Raw genomic sequence first — 13,233 nt, 5'->3', positions numbered from 1 at the left:
ACATTTTTGCTCAACAATTTCGAGAAAGCCATCATGCTGCCAAAAGTGGCTCGGGGAACAAGCTCTAGATATCCTGGTCAGTGAGGCTATTTTCGAGGTGAGAGATATAAGTGCAACAGAACGACTCTTTGTTTGCAAAAATAGCTCCGTCCACGTATTTCTATCCTGAACGATATGCTCTTTCGAGGAGTAAGACTCACTCTTTATTCGGCTCACTGAGCATCGACCAAAGCTCGAGCGGGTGTGGCACGTCAGGCGTACATGAAAGAAAGCGGACTCTCGGGGATCGGAGAATCCACACAGTTTCATGCGCCCGGTTGATGGGAACCAGCGCCGCCTCAATGTAACTGTCAGGCTAGTGGAGTGCAACTTCCGTTCATGGGTCTCATAAACCAATTTTTTCCTGTATCTGCGTAGGTATCTAAATGTTTGTGGCATGCGGTGCTTCAGCAACTGCCGGAAGCATCAGACAATGAGACTTGCTGCTGCCAAAGAGTACGCATCTTGCTCAGTTGATTGTTATATTGTTCATGGACCGGTAACCTCGAATATAGTGAGTCGCGCTCGCCGGTCTCCAAAAACCAACTGAAGTTCACGGCATGACCTTCACTCTACAACGATTCTCATATTTTGGACTTGTCAGACCAGAGATGCCGTGTTCATCTCGTTGATATGTTAAAAGGAAGAAGGTATGAGGATACAGCTATTTACGGAATTGCGAATGTTTGCTGCAAAAGACATTCCCAGTAACTGGGAAGTTGACTGGGTATCCTCACAACGTCCTTCCTTTTCCAGCGATGTGGTCGCTTGGTATGAGAGATTAATGTTGACGCAGATAGGGTAAGTTTTTCCTGTTTGTCTCTAACGCGTAATTGTCCCGATACGGACTTCGGATGTTTCATTAACCACGTTATATCAAACTATCTCGTGTGGACTTGGAACAAGCTCGTTCGGCACAATACTTCTTGTAGCGAAGTCCTGGACAGAACTTGCAGCCTCCAGACACCACGCAGGGTTTCCGCATGACACACGAGGATCAGTGTCTGTGTTGCAGCCGATAAAATGAGACACCTATGCGAAAGTGACTGGAAACAAGAATTAGGATACGGCTTCATGCGTCAGCAAGGCTGCAAACATGAACGTAAGTTTACGGTAGCCAAACAGGCGTAAACGTCGTTGCCATTAGTTTTAGAACACGCTACTGTCATATGGAATGCAGAAAGGGGCATCATCGACAAACTCGGCTGTTTCACTCGCTCGGCCTCACTGAACCACATACACAGAGATTCTCAATAAAAGCTTCTCCAAATCCAGCAGCACGATGTTGGTGTGACCATGCCTCGCTGATGAAAAAGAGTAAACGTGGCAAGGGCTCCTGTGAAGACAAGTGCAGCTTCTTGACCAACCCTCCCAGTGCCCCACTGATGGAACACTTCTGATGTGGACAGTGATGCCAGTAGTCACTAGGCAAAGGGTGAACAGAAACCTTACCGCCGACGCTGCTGGAAGACTACTACAGAAAAGGGACGTTCTTCGATTGTCTGGCATCTCAGTAGGGTGAAGATTCCTCACTATGTCCCTCTGCATATCAGTTTGTGGTTGAAGCTGGTGTAGTGCCTCGGAGGTGGCAGGTCGCAGTGGGTGCAGCATCGATCTCTGGGACGCTGATGCAGTATGAATAATAGACGGCGGCACTTTTGTGGGGCCCGTAAGGTGCGAAGCGCGGTTTCAAACTCCCCGTCTCTGGACACTCACTCTACCCCTGAGGCTTGGCACCAAGTCGAGTGGGGCCCCTCAAGACTCTTGTTCACAACATCGACTCGAACCCGACACTTTTTTTCCGAGACTCATTTTGCTATAGACGTCCTTGGCGCAGAACCGTTGGAAGTACTTTGACAGCGAGCTAACCATGTCGGGCCTCGATGCCGTGTTCAAGTCCTTCACTCACGATGCGCCTGCTATGGACGGGCGTACCTTCGTGAAGTTGTGTAAGGATTGCAAGGCATTTGACAAGAACTACACGACAACGGACGCCGACCTTATCTTCACGAAAGTCAAGGCGAAGGGCGCCAAGACTATCACTTTTGCCGAGTTCGAGGCGGCTATCGATCTCATCGCGGAAAAGAAAAAAGTCTCTGCGCAAGAGCTTGCAGCGCAGATTTCTTCTGCCAGTGGTCCGGTGTATAGTGGGACGAAAGCCCTTCCCAACAAGTTTCATGACGATAAATCGCTGTACACAGGTGTCCACGCCAATGGCGGTCCGAGCACCGTTGACGGCAACGTCAATGATATTTCTCAGATCCTTGACCGATCGGCAGCAACAGTAAGAGGCACGAAAATGTAATCAAAGTATGTTTATCTCTCGGATGCCCATTAATCTGTGAACCGAGGAGTTATTTTCTCGTCCGTTCCTCCCTTCTTGGTGACGGTTGATCGCTGCTTCCGCAGGCTTGTCAAGGACAACGATAGGTACCGTTCCCTCGAATCCTCACCTGACACTTTGTGGAATATTGTTTCTGTCGGAAAGTGAAATGCAGTTGAATCCAAGCAGTTTGTGTTACGTATGGGTTATGTGCATTTCGATCTAGAGTCTCTGGGAACAAACCTGTAAGAAGTTCAATCGCACGCTGACTACGTTCGGTCCCACATGGAACCCGTCAAGCGGAAGAGCAAAGGCTTCGATGTCTTAGCGAGAAGAGTTGGAGTAGGGGCCTAGCTCAACTAACCAATAATCACCGAGAGAGCGATAGACTTGCCGGTGAACCACGCGAACGCACAACAGCCTAGCGACGTCACACACGATGTGGCGCGGGACCCGAGAGTCCTCCAGTTTGCCGCCATCCTGTAGTGCCGTGCGAAATGAACACTGAGATGCCTTGGACTCGAGCGGCCTAGCAGCACTCGTATCTCGAATCTTAATGAGGTGTGTCAGAAGCTATAGAAACTCACAACTAGAGGGTCGCCGCGGGCGGCAGCGTTACTGATGTCTTCAACAGGGAAACTTCAATGCCGCAACATGGAGAGTAGTGATCTTTCTGCCGGATCCCGTTACGCTGATCGGAGTCGACGTCTGTTCTTCACCGGAGTTTTGTACGCCGGCCTTTTTGTAAAGTGGCACCGTATTGTGAGCGGAACATGCCTGAGCTGGCCCAAACCTTGCAGCTGACAGTTTCATCTGAAACATCCCTGTTTGGGTGGATATTATTCAATATGTGAAAGGTGGAATGCGATGCTCTCCCACTTGATAGTAACCCTCGAGAACGGTCGGCAGCACCACTCCGCTCTATCCGTCAGAGTGCAATCCAAAACAGCAACAAATGCACCACTATTTTTGACATAGCAATCATCTAGTTAATGTGCTGCTTAGCCTCTATAGGCGAACAACTGTACGAGTGTTTACTCCTTCTCTGGCCAACTCTCCAGAAAGTGGATGTGACAGAGACAGTTTTTGCACAGCGGCGGCCCGGTGTCCCGTAGAAAGGCGTTTTGAATGCAGCAAGTTGACAATGAAGTGCCTCTCTCGACAGTTGTGCACACGAAAGAGAAGCTGCCCTTCCGCTCGAGCAACTGGGAATTCGTGAGCACAATCTTGTGATAGATACACATGACGTTCCTACCCGGGTAGGGGTTTCATGTTATCGGCGTGAAAAACGATCCCGGACGGAAGACACAGCATTTAGCATCGGGCTGCTCACGACGCTTCTTGCTACAAAAAGCGAGAAAGGTGACGACAAATCGCCTCGCTAAATAGACGGAAATATCGGATGTCTGTTCACGACGCGAATGAACTACGCCTCTTCACTTCCGAAAATAGCTCAAACCACACAGCCGCGGTTTCCGCGGAGAAACGAAAGACAGGCATTTAAGTTTGCGCAAGCATTGCGCGTAGCCCGCGTCTCGACAGAGCCTCAACAGAAAACAATGGCACTCTCGGCCTTATGCCGTCTTCAAAATCTGCAACACGCGGCCAATACCGATAGTCTTTCCTGAAGATCAAACAGCACACAACCACAGACTCTCAACGGTGCTAACGCCGCTCAAAAAAATCTCGACGCCACAGAAGCGATAGGTAACAAAGTTCTTTATGATTGCCTGTTGACTCACATTGACAACGGTGCAAATGCATCTGCAAAATAACTCACGGAAAAAGACCGCCGGTGGTAGATCCGCCGACTCGTGTGACACTCGATATCCAGACCAGGTGGACATATTCTAAAGAATCGCAGCACGGACCTTGGCCCCCAGCCGTAGATATCCGAAAAAAAGCGGATCCGGGACATGCTTTCGACATGGAAAATGCATCCACATTGGGCCCCAGACTGCTTGGTAAGTAAGCCAGTGTGTGAATGAGCGCACACACACGCACACACAAACATTTGTGTTCAGGTTTGTCTGCACATCAGTGTGCGTCCATGATGAGTTACGCCAATATAGGCAAACCTGCACAAAATCACTCTTTGCGATACGTGCGTAAGCATCTGCTTGCCGATGTATGCATCCTAAGACTACAATGTATCTATATATGTATAGTTTCGTGGTGCTGCACTTACGCACGGATGCATCTACGACAAAATAAGCAAGCGCCACACAGGAGAATTAGCCTGTTTTATTTTTCCACAACGCGCAGGCGCTGTGCAGCGGCACGCGCTGCGCATGCGATTGATCACAAAGCACCTCCATGGGGACGCGTGCGAGAGCCAGTCTGACTGAAGACGTAGACAGAGTGAATGAAGAGATAGATAGCTGCAGTGTCTCACCTTCATCGCGAAGAGTGAATCGGCCCAGTTGTGGCATTTTCTCAAACTCCTCCAGACAGATCGGATTTTGCAGCTGTGGAGGAAACACAACGTAAGATCCAAACAAATGCTGGGACGCATGCTTGATTCCATCTGAGCACCGCCGAAAGCAGGGTTGTATTGCCCGGCGGATGCCCACGCAGGCACACAATGGAATAGGTGAAAATGGCTACATGAACAAAGTCGGGTTTTCAACCTCTCGGAATCACTGTAAAATTGCTTGGTCGAAACAGGCGTTCCGCCACGTTTGCACCGTTTCAGCTGTCAACATAGGCCCCACTCTGCAAGTGTATTTACACACACTCGACCGAAAGGCGCCACAACATGATCTTCGCCAGCTCCAAACATTCACATCCAATGACCGCCGACACAAGAGACTTAGGGGCCGGGTTTGCACTAATGGCCCACAGCATTAGCCCCAGCCGCCTTACGTCCCACAGTAGACGAAGGTCATTCGCTCTGCTCTTACCTCAACTTCGACGGTAACCATGCAATCGTTCTTGACAAACTGCGGGTTGTTCTTCTTCTTCTTCGTCTTCTTGTCAACCACCTCTGCAAACGCAGCCAGATAAAGCGTGATGAACGAGGTGGAAAAGACACAGTCGAGTCAGTCTCAACGCCGTTCACATGAACTCTTTTGCAGATCCACATGAAACCGGGGCAAGCGCATTGCTATGTGCAAGCCCCTTCACTCCATGTAGAGCGCTACGAAGCAGCTCCACGAAACGAGAGCAGACGTGCCCGCACGTTCTGTGCGACTGTGCAAGCCCGACTTGGAGTTTCAGGAAACCAAGGCGTCCAGCTGGAGGTCCACGTGAAGATACGTATCCGCTATTGAATGCCACCGAGCTTGGTTTTGTCTCCCGCCACTGCCACGTACCAAGAAGCTTGTTCAGAACAACCTCCTCCCGCGCTGTGTGCGCATGCAACACACACGAGTAGCCAGCCGTGACGAGAGGGCGGTGCTCAAGGAGCTCGACAATGCCCAGCCGCCCAACAAAAGAAGTGACGACAGGGCAGGGGTCGTTCACCGGGCACAGCATCATGCCGTTTCCGAGTTGATCCTCATCAACGCCCATCAACTTGATTCGCACGTTCTCTCCGGGTTTCGCAAAGGCCACTTCGTCATCTTCGATGAACACACCAGTCACCTTCACCTTGTTCTTGAACGGCATCAACACGCACTGCAACAAGGCAAAGACTCCAAAAACACGCAAGAGTAGAATTGGGGGCTGCTGAAGAACCAGGGATGTGCTTCCTGGTGGTGATCCGGCGGTTGCTGGCCATCGAACAAGCTGCCTTCACCTAGCGTTAATCAGTCTGTAAAAACTCTGCTTCCTATTTCAGCTCTCCTCTCTTACGTTCATTCCAGGCATCAGTGTGCCGGCTTCGACTTTGCCCAAAGCAACGACGCCACCGTCTTTGTATCTGAAAGAACGACAGAGAAGCAGTGTGTCTTGAGTCACATTGCAGTCGTCAAGCGCTCAGACGAAACCTGCGCACGCCGTTCGTGGCGACGCTGACCAGGTGGCCGCACAGTACACAACAGGGGTGTGGAACAACCTCCAGCGAAAGACTCCTCGCAATATACACTTGTCGATCAGAATGGCCTACGTCCCGTGTTTCGAGTCGAAACTGCCTTCCCTTCAAAGTGAATTGCCTATGTATCCAAGAAAACTTCACGGTGACTCTGCCGGCCACATGGTGACGGACTTTTCCGTACCCATCAAGAATCGGGACACGAAGGGGGTCGTCCGCCTTGCGATCCGGAAGGGGCACGGAGTCAAAGAGTTCGAAGAGACTCGGCCGGTCTGTCCCATACCACGACGCCCGAGCGTCATAGGCCTTGGTTCCTGGACGCGACACGTGATCCTGCAAACAAAGAAAAGAAACAGATAAAAAAACAGGCATATCCATGACAAAACGTGCATGGGTGATTGAGGACGTGCGGAGGAATCACTGGTGGCAATACGCGTGAAGGGGCGTCCGCACGCCACACGGACAACAGCTGGAGACTCTTCTCTCGAAAACAAGCGACGTACGAATAAACAGATGCGAAGCTAGACCAAACCACGAGATACGTTTCGTCTGGACAGCAAGTGGTACGTCCGCAGTTGTATCCGTATGAGAAAGCGAGGCGGCATTTGTTTCTTCGTTGCCTCGCCCCCACGCCACAGCACAGCAGCTTACCTTGAGGTTCTGACCGTGCAGGCCAGAGATGGGAATGAAGAAGATATCCTTCGCAGGGTTGAAGCCGCAGGACTTGAGGAACGGAGTAAGCTTCTTTTCGATTTCTTCGAACCGCGCTTGACTCCAGCCGCACGTCGGCTCGTCCATCTTGTTCACAGCAATGACCAGCTGGTTGACACCTGGAAGAGAAAAAACCGAACACGGACGGGCGCCAAACATGAACACCAAGAACTCAAATCGGGAGACAACCAACGAAGACCAGCGCTGGCCAACGACACCGCACTAATTCATGGCTATCCACACGTGCACATCTCTACAGACAACACACCTCTACGGCGAGATGCACTCTGCTTCAGCTCCTGCAGCTATGGCACGGCTCGAGGCAAGACGAGCGGGTCTTCGGTGTATGTTTCAAGCGCTACACGGTGCTCATGAAACTTCTAAACCCTAAATTAGATCCGCTGTGCGTCCCCGTGCTGGGAGCACCTAAGATCACCACATGGCGCTGTCTTTTGGGGCTTTCCAGGAGCCTTGTCGAACCAAGAGACCTACCCAGGGTCTTCGCAAGCAGAGCGTGCTCGCGCGTCTGACCGCCCTTCTCGAATCCAGTTTCGAATTCTCCCTTTCTTGCGGAAATAATCAAGACGCCGATGTCCGCCTGGGCAGCACCTTCGATCATATTCGGCACGAAGGCCTTGTGGCCGGGCGCATCCAACAGAGTGAAGCGGCGGTTTGGTGTCGAGAAGAACGCTCGGCCCACCTCGACAGTCTTTCCCTGTGGCGGGACAAAAAGGGCAGAAGCGAGAAGCGCTGGGAGAACGGTCGTGCAGTTCTTTTATTGGGAACAAATTAAGTTCTACAATTGTTTCTATTAAATCCTAACTTAACGTGTTCACTAAATAGTTTGATTTTTTACGTGCTCGAGTTTGCTCGACTAAAGGCAGAGGTGCTGATCGAGGGAAAACTTTACAGTTCCAGAACTGAACACCGTAAATACAAGCGAAGTTCACTGCGCCGTACCGCGTGAAGCCCCGATACAGCCTAGCCGAAGGCCGTACGGTCGCCTAACGCCAGCAGCCCCCTGAAGCAATCGGCTCCTCTTCGTGTGGCTGACGACAGGTTACGGTGTACCCCGCGGTGCAGATGCGTACGTGGAGCAGGAAAGATAAGCGGCATGACCATACGTACCTTCTGTCGCTCTTCTTCGTTAGTGTCCATGACGAAGGCAAGAAACCAGGACTCGCGGTTCTTCTCTTTGGCTTCTTTCTCGTACTTCTCAATCGTCCGCTCGTCCACTCCGCCGGTGAGGTACAAGATGTTTCCGCAGGTCGTGCTCTTACCCGCGTCAACGTGCCCAATGAAAACAATGTTCAGATGAGGCCGACTGTCTGGAGGGTTCTTCTTGTTCGCAGCAGCTGCAGCAGCTTCTCTTACTTGAGCCTTCGACATCACACCTTCTGGTGAGCCTGCGGGTTGCTGGGCCGCTGCCGCGGAGGCGGCAGGTGCCGTTTCGGCTGCTTTTTCCTCATTTGCAGGGAATCCCGTGTCTTCAACACGATCGTCTGGATACAGACACACGGCAGAGGACGTCGAGCATGAAGAGAGCACAGAAAACGGTTATCAACCAGGATTCCAAATTCTCGTCAGCAGAACGAAGGCGAGCCCTTTTACTACCAGCGCCCCGAAGCAGGCACCACTGAGTAGTACGGATCAGGTAGCATTTTATGGCCGCTCACCAACACTATTCTGTCGCAAACATGTAGCCGTTGCTGAACGGTGTAAAAAACGGATCATGCGCGCATCAAGAAAGCTGGACAGGTTACCTTGCCGCTAACAGTGTTTAGTGCTTTAAGGAAACTCGGATGTTCAGAAACACCTAGAGTCTGAATGCCCCGAGTGAATGCTTGAAACACAATATTCACTTCCGCCCTCAGCACACGCCCGCTCGTTCCGCCTCTAGCGGGCACCCAAAAAGAGGAAAGCACAATGTGACATCCTTTTCAAGCGGACACCAAATTCTCCTTTGTCTCACAGAGCCACTTCAGAAGTCGTCTATACCATAGTACCCTAATTTTCATGTCATAAGGCGTGTACCTGCTTCGTCCGACCAGCACGACTCCTTTTGCTGGACTTGAAGATGCTCCATTTGTTCTGTAACTTCCTTCACTGTTGGTACAGACGCGGTAGTCATTGCTTTGGGGGCCGTCCCAAGAGAAGCAGCAGGAGCCTGGGCTGCCGGACAAGAAAGCGCCCGGGCAGGGTCCTCGCTTGCAGGTGGTGGAGGTGGTGGCGCGGAGGATACGCCGCCTGGAGTCACAACACGGACAAAAGGTATCGTTCGATATAATACTGGATTCGACAATCGATTGAGTTTTTTCTCATCATCCAAAGTCGAATCAGCGTCGATTAAGGCGTCGGCTCGTGACCACGGAATCCTGGCCTTTTGCAATGCGGCACATGTGCACAAACACGCTCACCGCTGGTTTCGAGCAAGACTCCCTTGCACATGTAACCACTATTCAATGCATGTAAACCAATTAGATTGTCGGCCTACTCATTTTAGCACTGACAAGGGCCCTCTTGCTCTTCAGCAAGGTGTCTCGTGTCAACACGGATACTGTTGCGGTGAGACTGGCGCAGCAACCAGTCCTCGGCAGCATGGGTGTCTCAACTTGGCTCCAGTTTAACCACGTTTCCCGTCGGCAGAGAAACACTCAATCAACAAGTGGTACGACTATACTCATGTTCCAATTGTACCGGGCTGCAGCCGAAGCCTGATGGGGCAGACGCCGTTCACGCGGTCGCAACCTACCAGGCACGAAGACACTGGCGTTCGGATTGAAGACAAACCCCGACATGGCGACGTGGGACGAAGAGGCAAAGGCAGAACTAAGCACTATACACAAATCGTCCTTCCGAAAAGAACCGAGTCCTTGTTGAGAATCTAGATGAGGGTGCAAGTCGTGGGGGGTGACGGAAGAACGAATATACCCTGCTCACCCCAAGAAAGAAATCGAACAACCGAAACAAGACTTTTTCCTTAAATGGAACCTTTGGCACAACTGTTGGAAAGACAGCAAAATTAAGGACGTGGTCAGTCGGTTCGTTTCGTCACGGTGCATGCCACACGTACGCGGCGCGGCCAGGATACCGCTGCAAGGAGAAGCACAGTACGTCGTCCTGCACACGTCAACACAGTTACGCAAGGCAAGAAACAACGAAAGTTCATATCGCTATTGAAACCCTCCAAAACCTCGTGAGTCAAACTGCAGCCAGTGTGAACCAGCGCACCGAATCAATATGCCATCGTCCAGAAAACAACCACCAGCGTACGATGCCGTGGCATGGGACATTTGGAAATCGCATATTGCATGCAGGACCCTCTGCGTTCTCTGGTTGAGCGGGGAAATCTTCTATCGTTATCCGAAAGCGGGAAAGGGCAGACTTTCTCTTTTGACAAAGAACCATCCGTAATTCGAATTCCCTTGGTCACATTCCCGGAGGTATGTGGAAATTAAGTCCGCCTGGCTGGATGGGCCGGTAGGGGCGCCACCGACGCCGCAGAATTCAGAAGCGCTTGAATCTTACACAGTATGTACATTGGCTGTCAATACCTTTGCCATGTAACACGTTAGATTCGTATCTTTTTGGCGTTGGGAGTCTATCAAGCGTGGAAGACCAGTCAATATTGCCACTCTATGCAGCTCGTAACAAAGGCTGGTCAGTCTTGCCCAGGCACAAGTATTGTCGACTGGTGTACATACAGTAAGCGGAATGGCAGTTCTGTCTTGGTAGTATGGCTTAAACATCAGAGCTTATCCGCATCCGCTTGGTCTTTTCTGAAATTAAAAGCCTTAGTCACCAGCCGCTTAGGTTCAAAATGAAAGTACAGACTGCCTCCGCTTGTCTGCTGTTGGTGGCTGTACCGTCGTGTTCGGCGGCGGTACTAAGGTCGCAGGAAAAGGGTTTCTTTGATGTTTTAGCTCAAACTGCACTTCAAGCAGCAGGAGGTGCACTTCAAGGCGTTCATGAGACAGTTGCACAGGCATTGGGCGTCGAAGTGGTTCCTCCTGAAGCCGAAATGCCGACTCCAGCTCAACCCTCATTGAATCTGCCGGAGCTGGACGAAGGTAGTATCCGCATGTTTGTGGTGCTAACACTGTATGGAGAATGAAGCGTTCCTTGCTACAGCTCAGGCACGTAAAATCGACACTATGCAGAAAATGCTTGAGAGGAAGCTGCAGCACGCTGATGAATTGAGGCATAAACTCTTGGCAGATGTCCAGTACATGAAGGACAAAGGTTTGTTGAGTTGCACGGCTGTACCGTAGGATGCACGTAACTAGCTGAAACGTTCTCAGGTCTTCTTGAGAAGCCTTCGGGCGCTGCTGCACTCCAAGGTAATGTAACTGGCTGTTAATGCGTATATTCGCGGTGGATCACCCGACTCATTATTTGCTTTACAGCTGCTCTACCCACAGCGTCGGGAGCTGCCGCTGGTGAGACTCTGTGACACAGGATCTCATCCAACGACTCCTTTCAAGTCCTCGCACAGTACTGGAGCAGTTTGAGGCTCCGATTATCTTCTTGGAGCCACCTCCTGTATCTCCCAAGCAGCAGCTTGACGTGAGGGGTTATAAAAGATTAACCATCATCTGCTGATGAGGATAACTTGTTTTAATTCAGGCTGCAACATCGGCAGAGGCTGCTTTGCACATGAGCGGGGACGAAGTCAGTCCAGTGATGAAGAGAGTGAAAGAGTATGAGAGAATGAAGCTGGGAATGGTCTCTGCTAACACGCTCGATGTGAGCGACTGACTATGCGTCTGTCAAGAGTGTTGCTTTCAATCATTACAAAACTTCAGGAAGTTCGCCGAGAGATAAAGCAAGTGCAAGCAGACATTAAGAAAAGGAATATAGAACGTGAAGAGCTTTACAAAAAGTCAGTCTTTCTGTACGAGTTTCGTCCGTAGCGTAACATTAGGCACCAAAACGTGCAGGATCAAGAAAAGCGGTCGTCAGCTGGCGAAAACTGGTTCCAAGAGGTTTCAGACTGAGGTTACGTTCGCGAACAATGGTAAACACCATACGAGCTGCATTCATCACCCAAACCCATTAAATGGATGGGGGTTCCAGACTTGAAGGAAAAAGATAAGGAACTTGGTATCCTGGCGGACAAACTGTTAAAGTTGAAACAAAGAGAGGCAACTCTTATCAGAACTAAGGTATCCAATGCCTTACGTAGCTGCAGTTAAGTTGGCCTCATACTTGAAATTTTAAAACAGGGACCCGGAGTAAACGCGGAAAAGGATGAAGGTACGCTTATCTAATGCAGTTGACGATGAGTGACCGAGTTTTTTTTTTCCTCTTACAGAAGAGCAAGAGGCAGAAGAGGACGAACTAGCAGAGGACTGAGTTGGGGAGCAAGAAACCAGGTCGATTGCAACTTTGGGACATTGCTGTGATGTATTCCAGTAGACAGTCACGGACAGTGTATTCTTGTAAGGCGCTGACACATTGACGGTTATGGACTGTTAAACGAGACATACCTGAAGAACTCTGTACACGTAATGACGGCGTTACTGTTCCTCCTCAGTGCCGGATGCTTGGTGGCTGACTGCTCCGACTGTGCAGGGGAGACGCACTTCCTGATGATGACGGGCTCTCTAGTTCGGCTGGATTGATAGTTTGTACAATCTGCCTAAAGAGAACTTCGTGTACACTGAACTCTCGCCCTCGATATTTCTCGCGGCAGACCTGCAGTACAGTTGACCATTGTTCCACGTGGAAAATAGTAACACGACCAATGCTATAATGCTGCAGCTGAATCGATGGCAATTTACCGCATAGCTAATACCGACTGTACGCACACAATGATCTCAGATGAGCTCGAGACGCACAAATACTGCGAAACCACGGGAATCCGCAGGAGGTGAGCTCTTGCGTGACTCCGTTTAGGCATGGGACAGAAAGTGCTTACCTGTACAACGATCGCGAAAAGGACTACGGCCACGAGCGAAACGAGAAAAACGACGATCCCAACCATCACACACTCCGTCCATGCAAGAGTTGCAGCGTGGCCACCATGAAATTCCTGCACCATAAATATCAGAGGCATCTGGATGCTGGTTGGTTCGTGTGTGGACCAGACCGCGACCCGAAACAGTGTCTCCCGCAACTGGTATGAGTCGCTGAACACAGGGGGGACCGCTTGGATGTTATTACTTTTAGCGCCTCCCGTTGCGCT

General features: G+C 50.7%; 3 protein-coding genes across 3 annotated transcripts; 2 read left to right on the top strand and 1 right to left on the bottom strand.

Moving 5' to 3' along the window:
• Positions 1-1,225: 1,225 nt before the first annotated feature.
• Positions 1,226-2,440, top strand: TGME49_320560 (p25-alpha family protein). The gene has a single exon (XM_002369872.2). It carries the CDS (start codon positions 1,910-1,912, stop codon positions 2,342-2,344), a length of 435 nt encoding a protein of 144 aa, XP_002369913.1. The 5' UTR covers positions 1,226-1,909; the 3' UTR covers positions 2,345-2,440.
• Positions 2,441-3,470: 1,030 nt separating this feature from the next.
• Positions 3,471-10,265, bottom strand: TGME49_320570 (elongation factor Tu, putative). The gene is made up of 11 exons (XM_002369873.1): positions 9,799-10,265; positions 9,081-9,293; positions 8,175-8,548; positions 7,539-7,761; positions 6,987-7,165; positions 6,520-6,668; positions 6,158-6,224; positions 5,677-5,980; positions 5,266-5,348; positions 4,758-4,830; positions 3,471-3,986 (listed from the first exon to the last, which is right to left on the bottom strand). The coding sequence occupies exons 1-11, from the start codon at positions 9,842-9,844 to the stop codon at positions 3,937-3,939; spliced, it is 1,761 nt and encodes a 586-aa protein (XP_002369914.1). The 5' UTR covers positions 9,845-10,265; the 3' UTR covers positions 3,471-3,936.
• A 529-nt stretch (positions 10,266-10,794) lies between these two features.
• Positions 10,795-12,575, top strand: TGME49_320580 (hypothetical protein). The gene is made up of 11 exons (XM_002369874.2): positions 10,795-11,116; positions 11,178-11,288; positions 11,348-11,386; positions 11,453-11,485; positions 11,542-11,612; positions 11,673-11,792; positions 11,852-11,928; positions 11,987-12,063; positions 12,123-12,211; positions 12,272-12,302; positions 12,361-12,575. The coding sequence occupies exons 1-11, from the start codon at positions 10,867-10,869 to the stop codon at positions 12,399-12,401; spliced, it is 939 nt and encodes a 312-aa protein (XP_002369915.1). The 5' UTR covers positions 10,795-10,866; the 3' UTR covers positions 12,402-12,575.
• Positions 12,576-13,233: the final 658 nt, after the last annotated feature.

This window comes from Toxoplasma gondii, chromosome IV, assembly GCF_000006565.2.
Source record: "Toxoplasma gondii ME49 chromosome IV, whole genome shotgun sequence".
NCBI lineage: Eukaryota > Apicomplexa > Conoidasida > Eucoccidiorida > Sarcocystidae > Toxoplasma > Toxoplasma gondii.
Note: the sequence above shows the minus strand (reverse complement) of the source record. Positions and strands in the feature narration are given on the sequence as shown.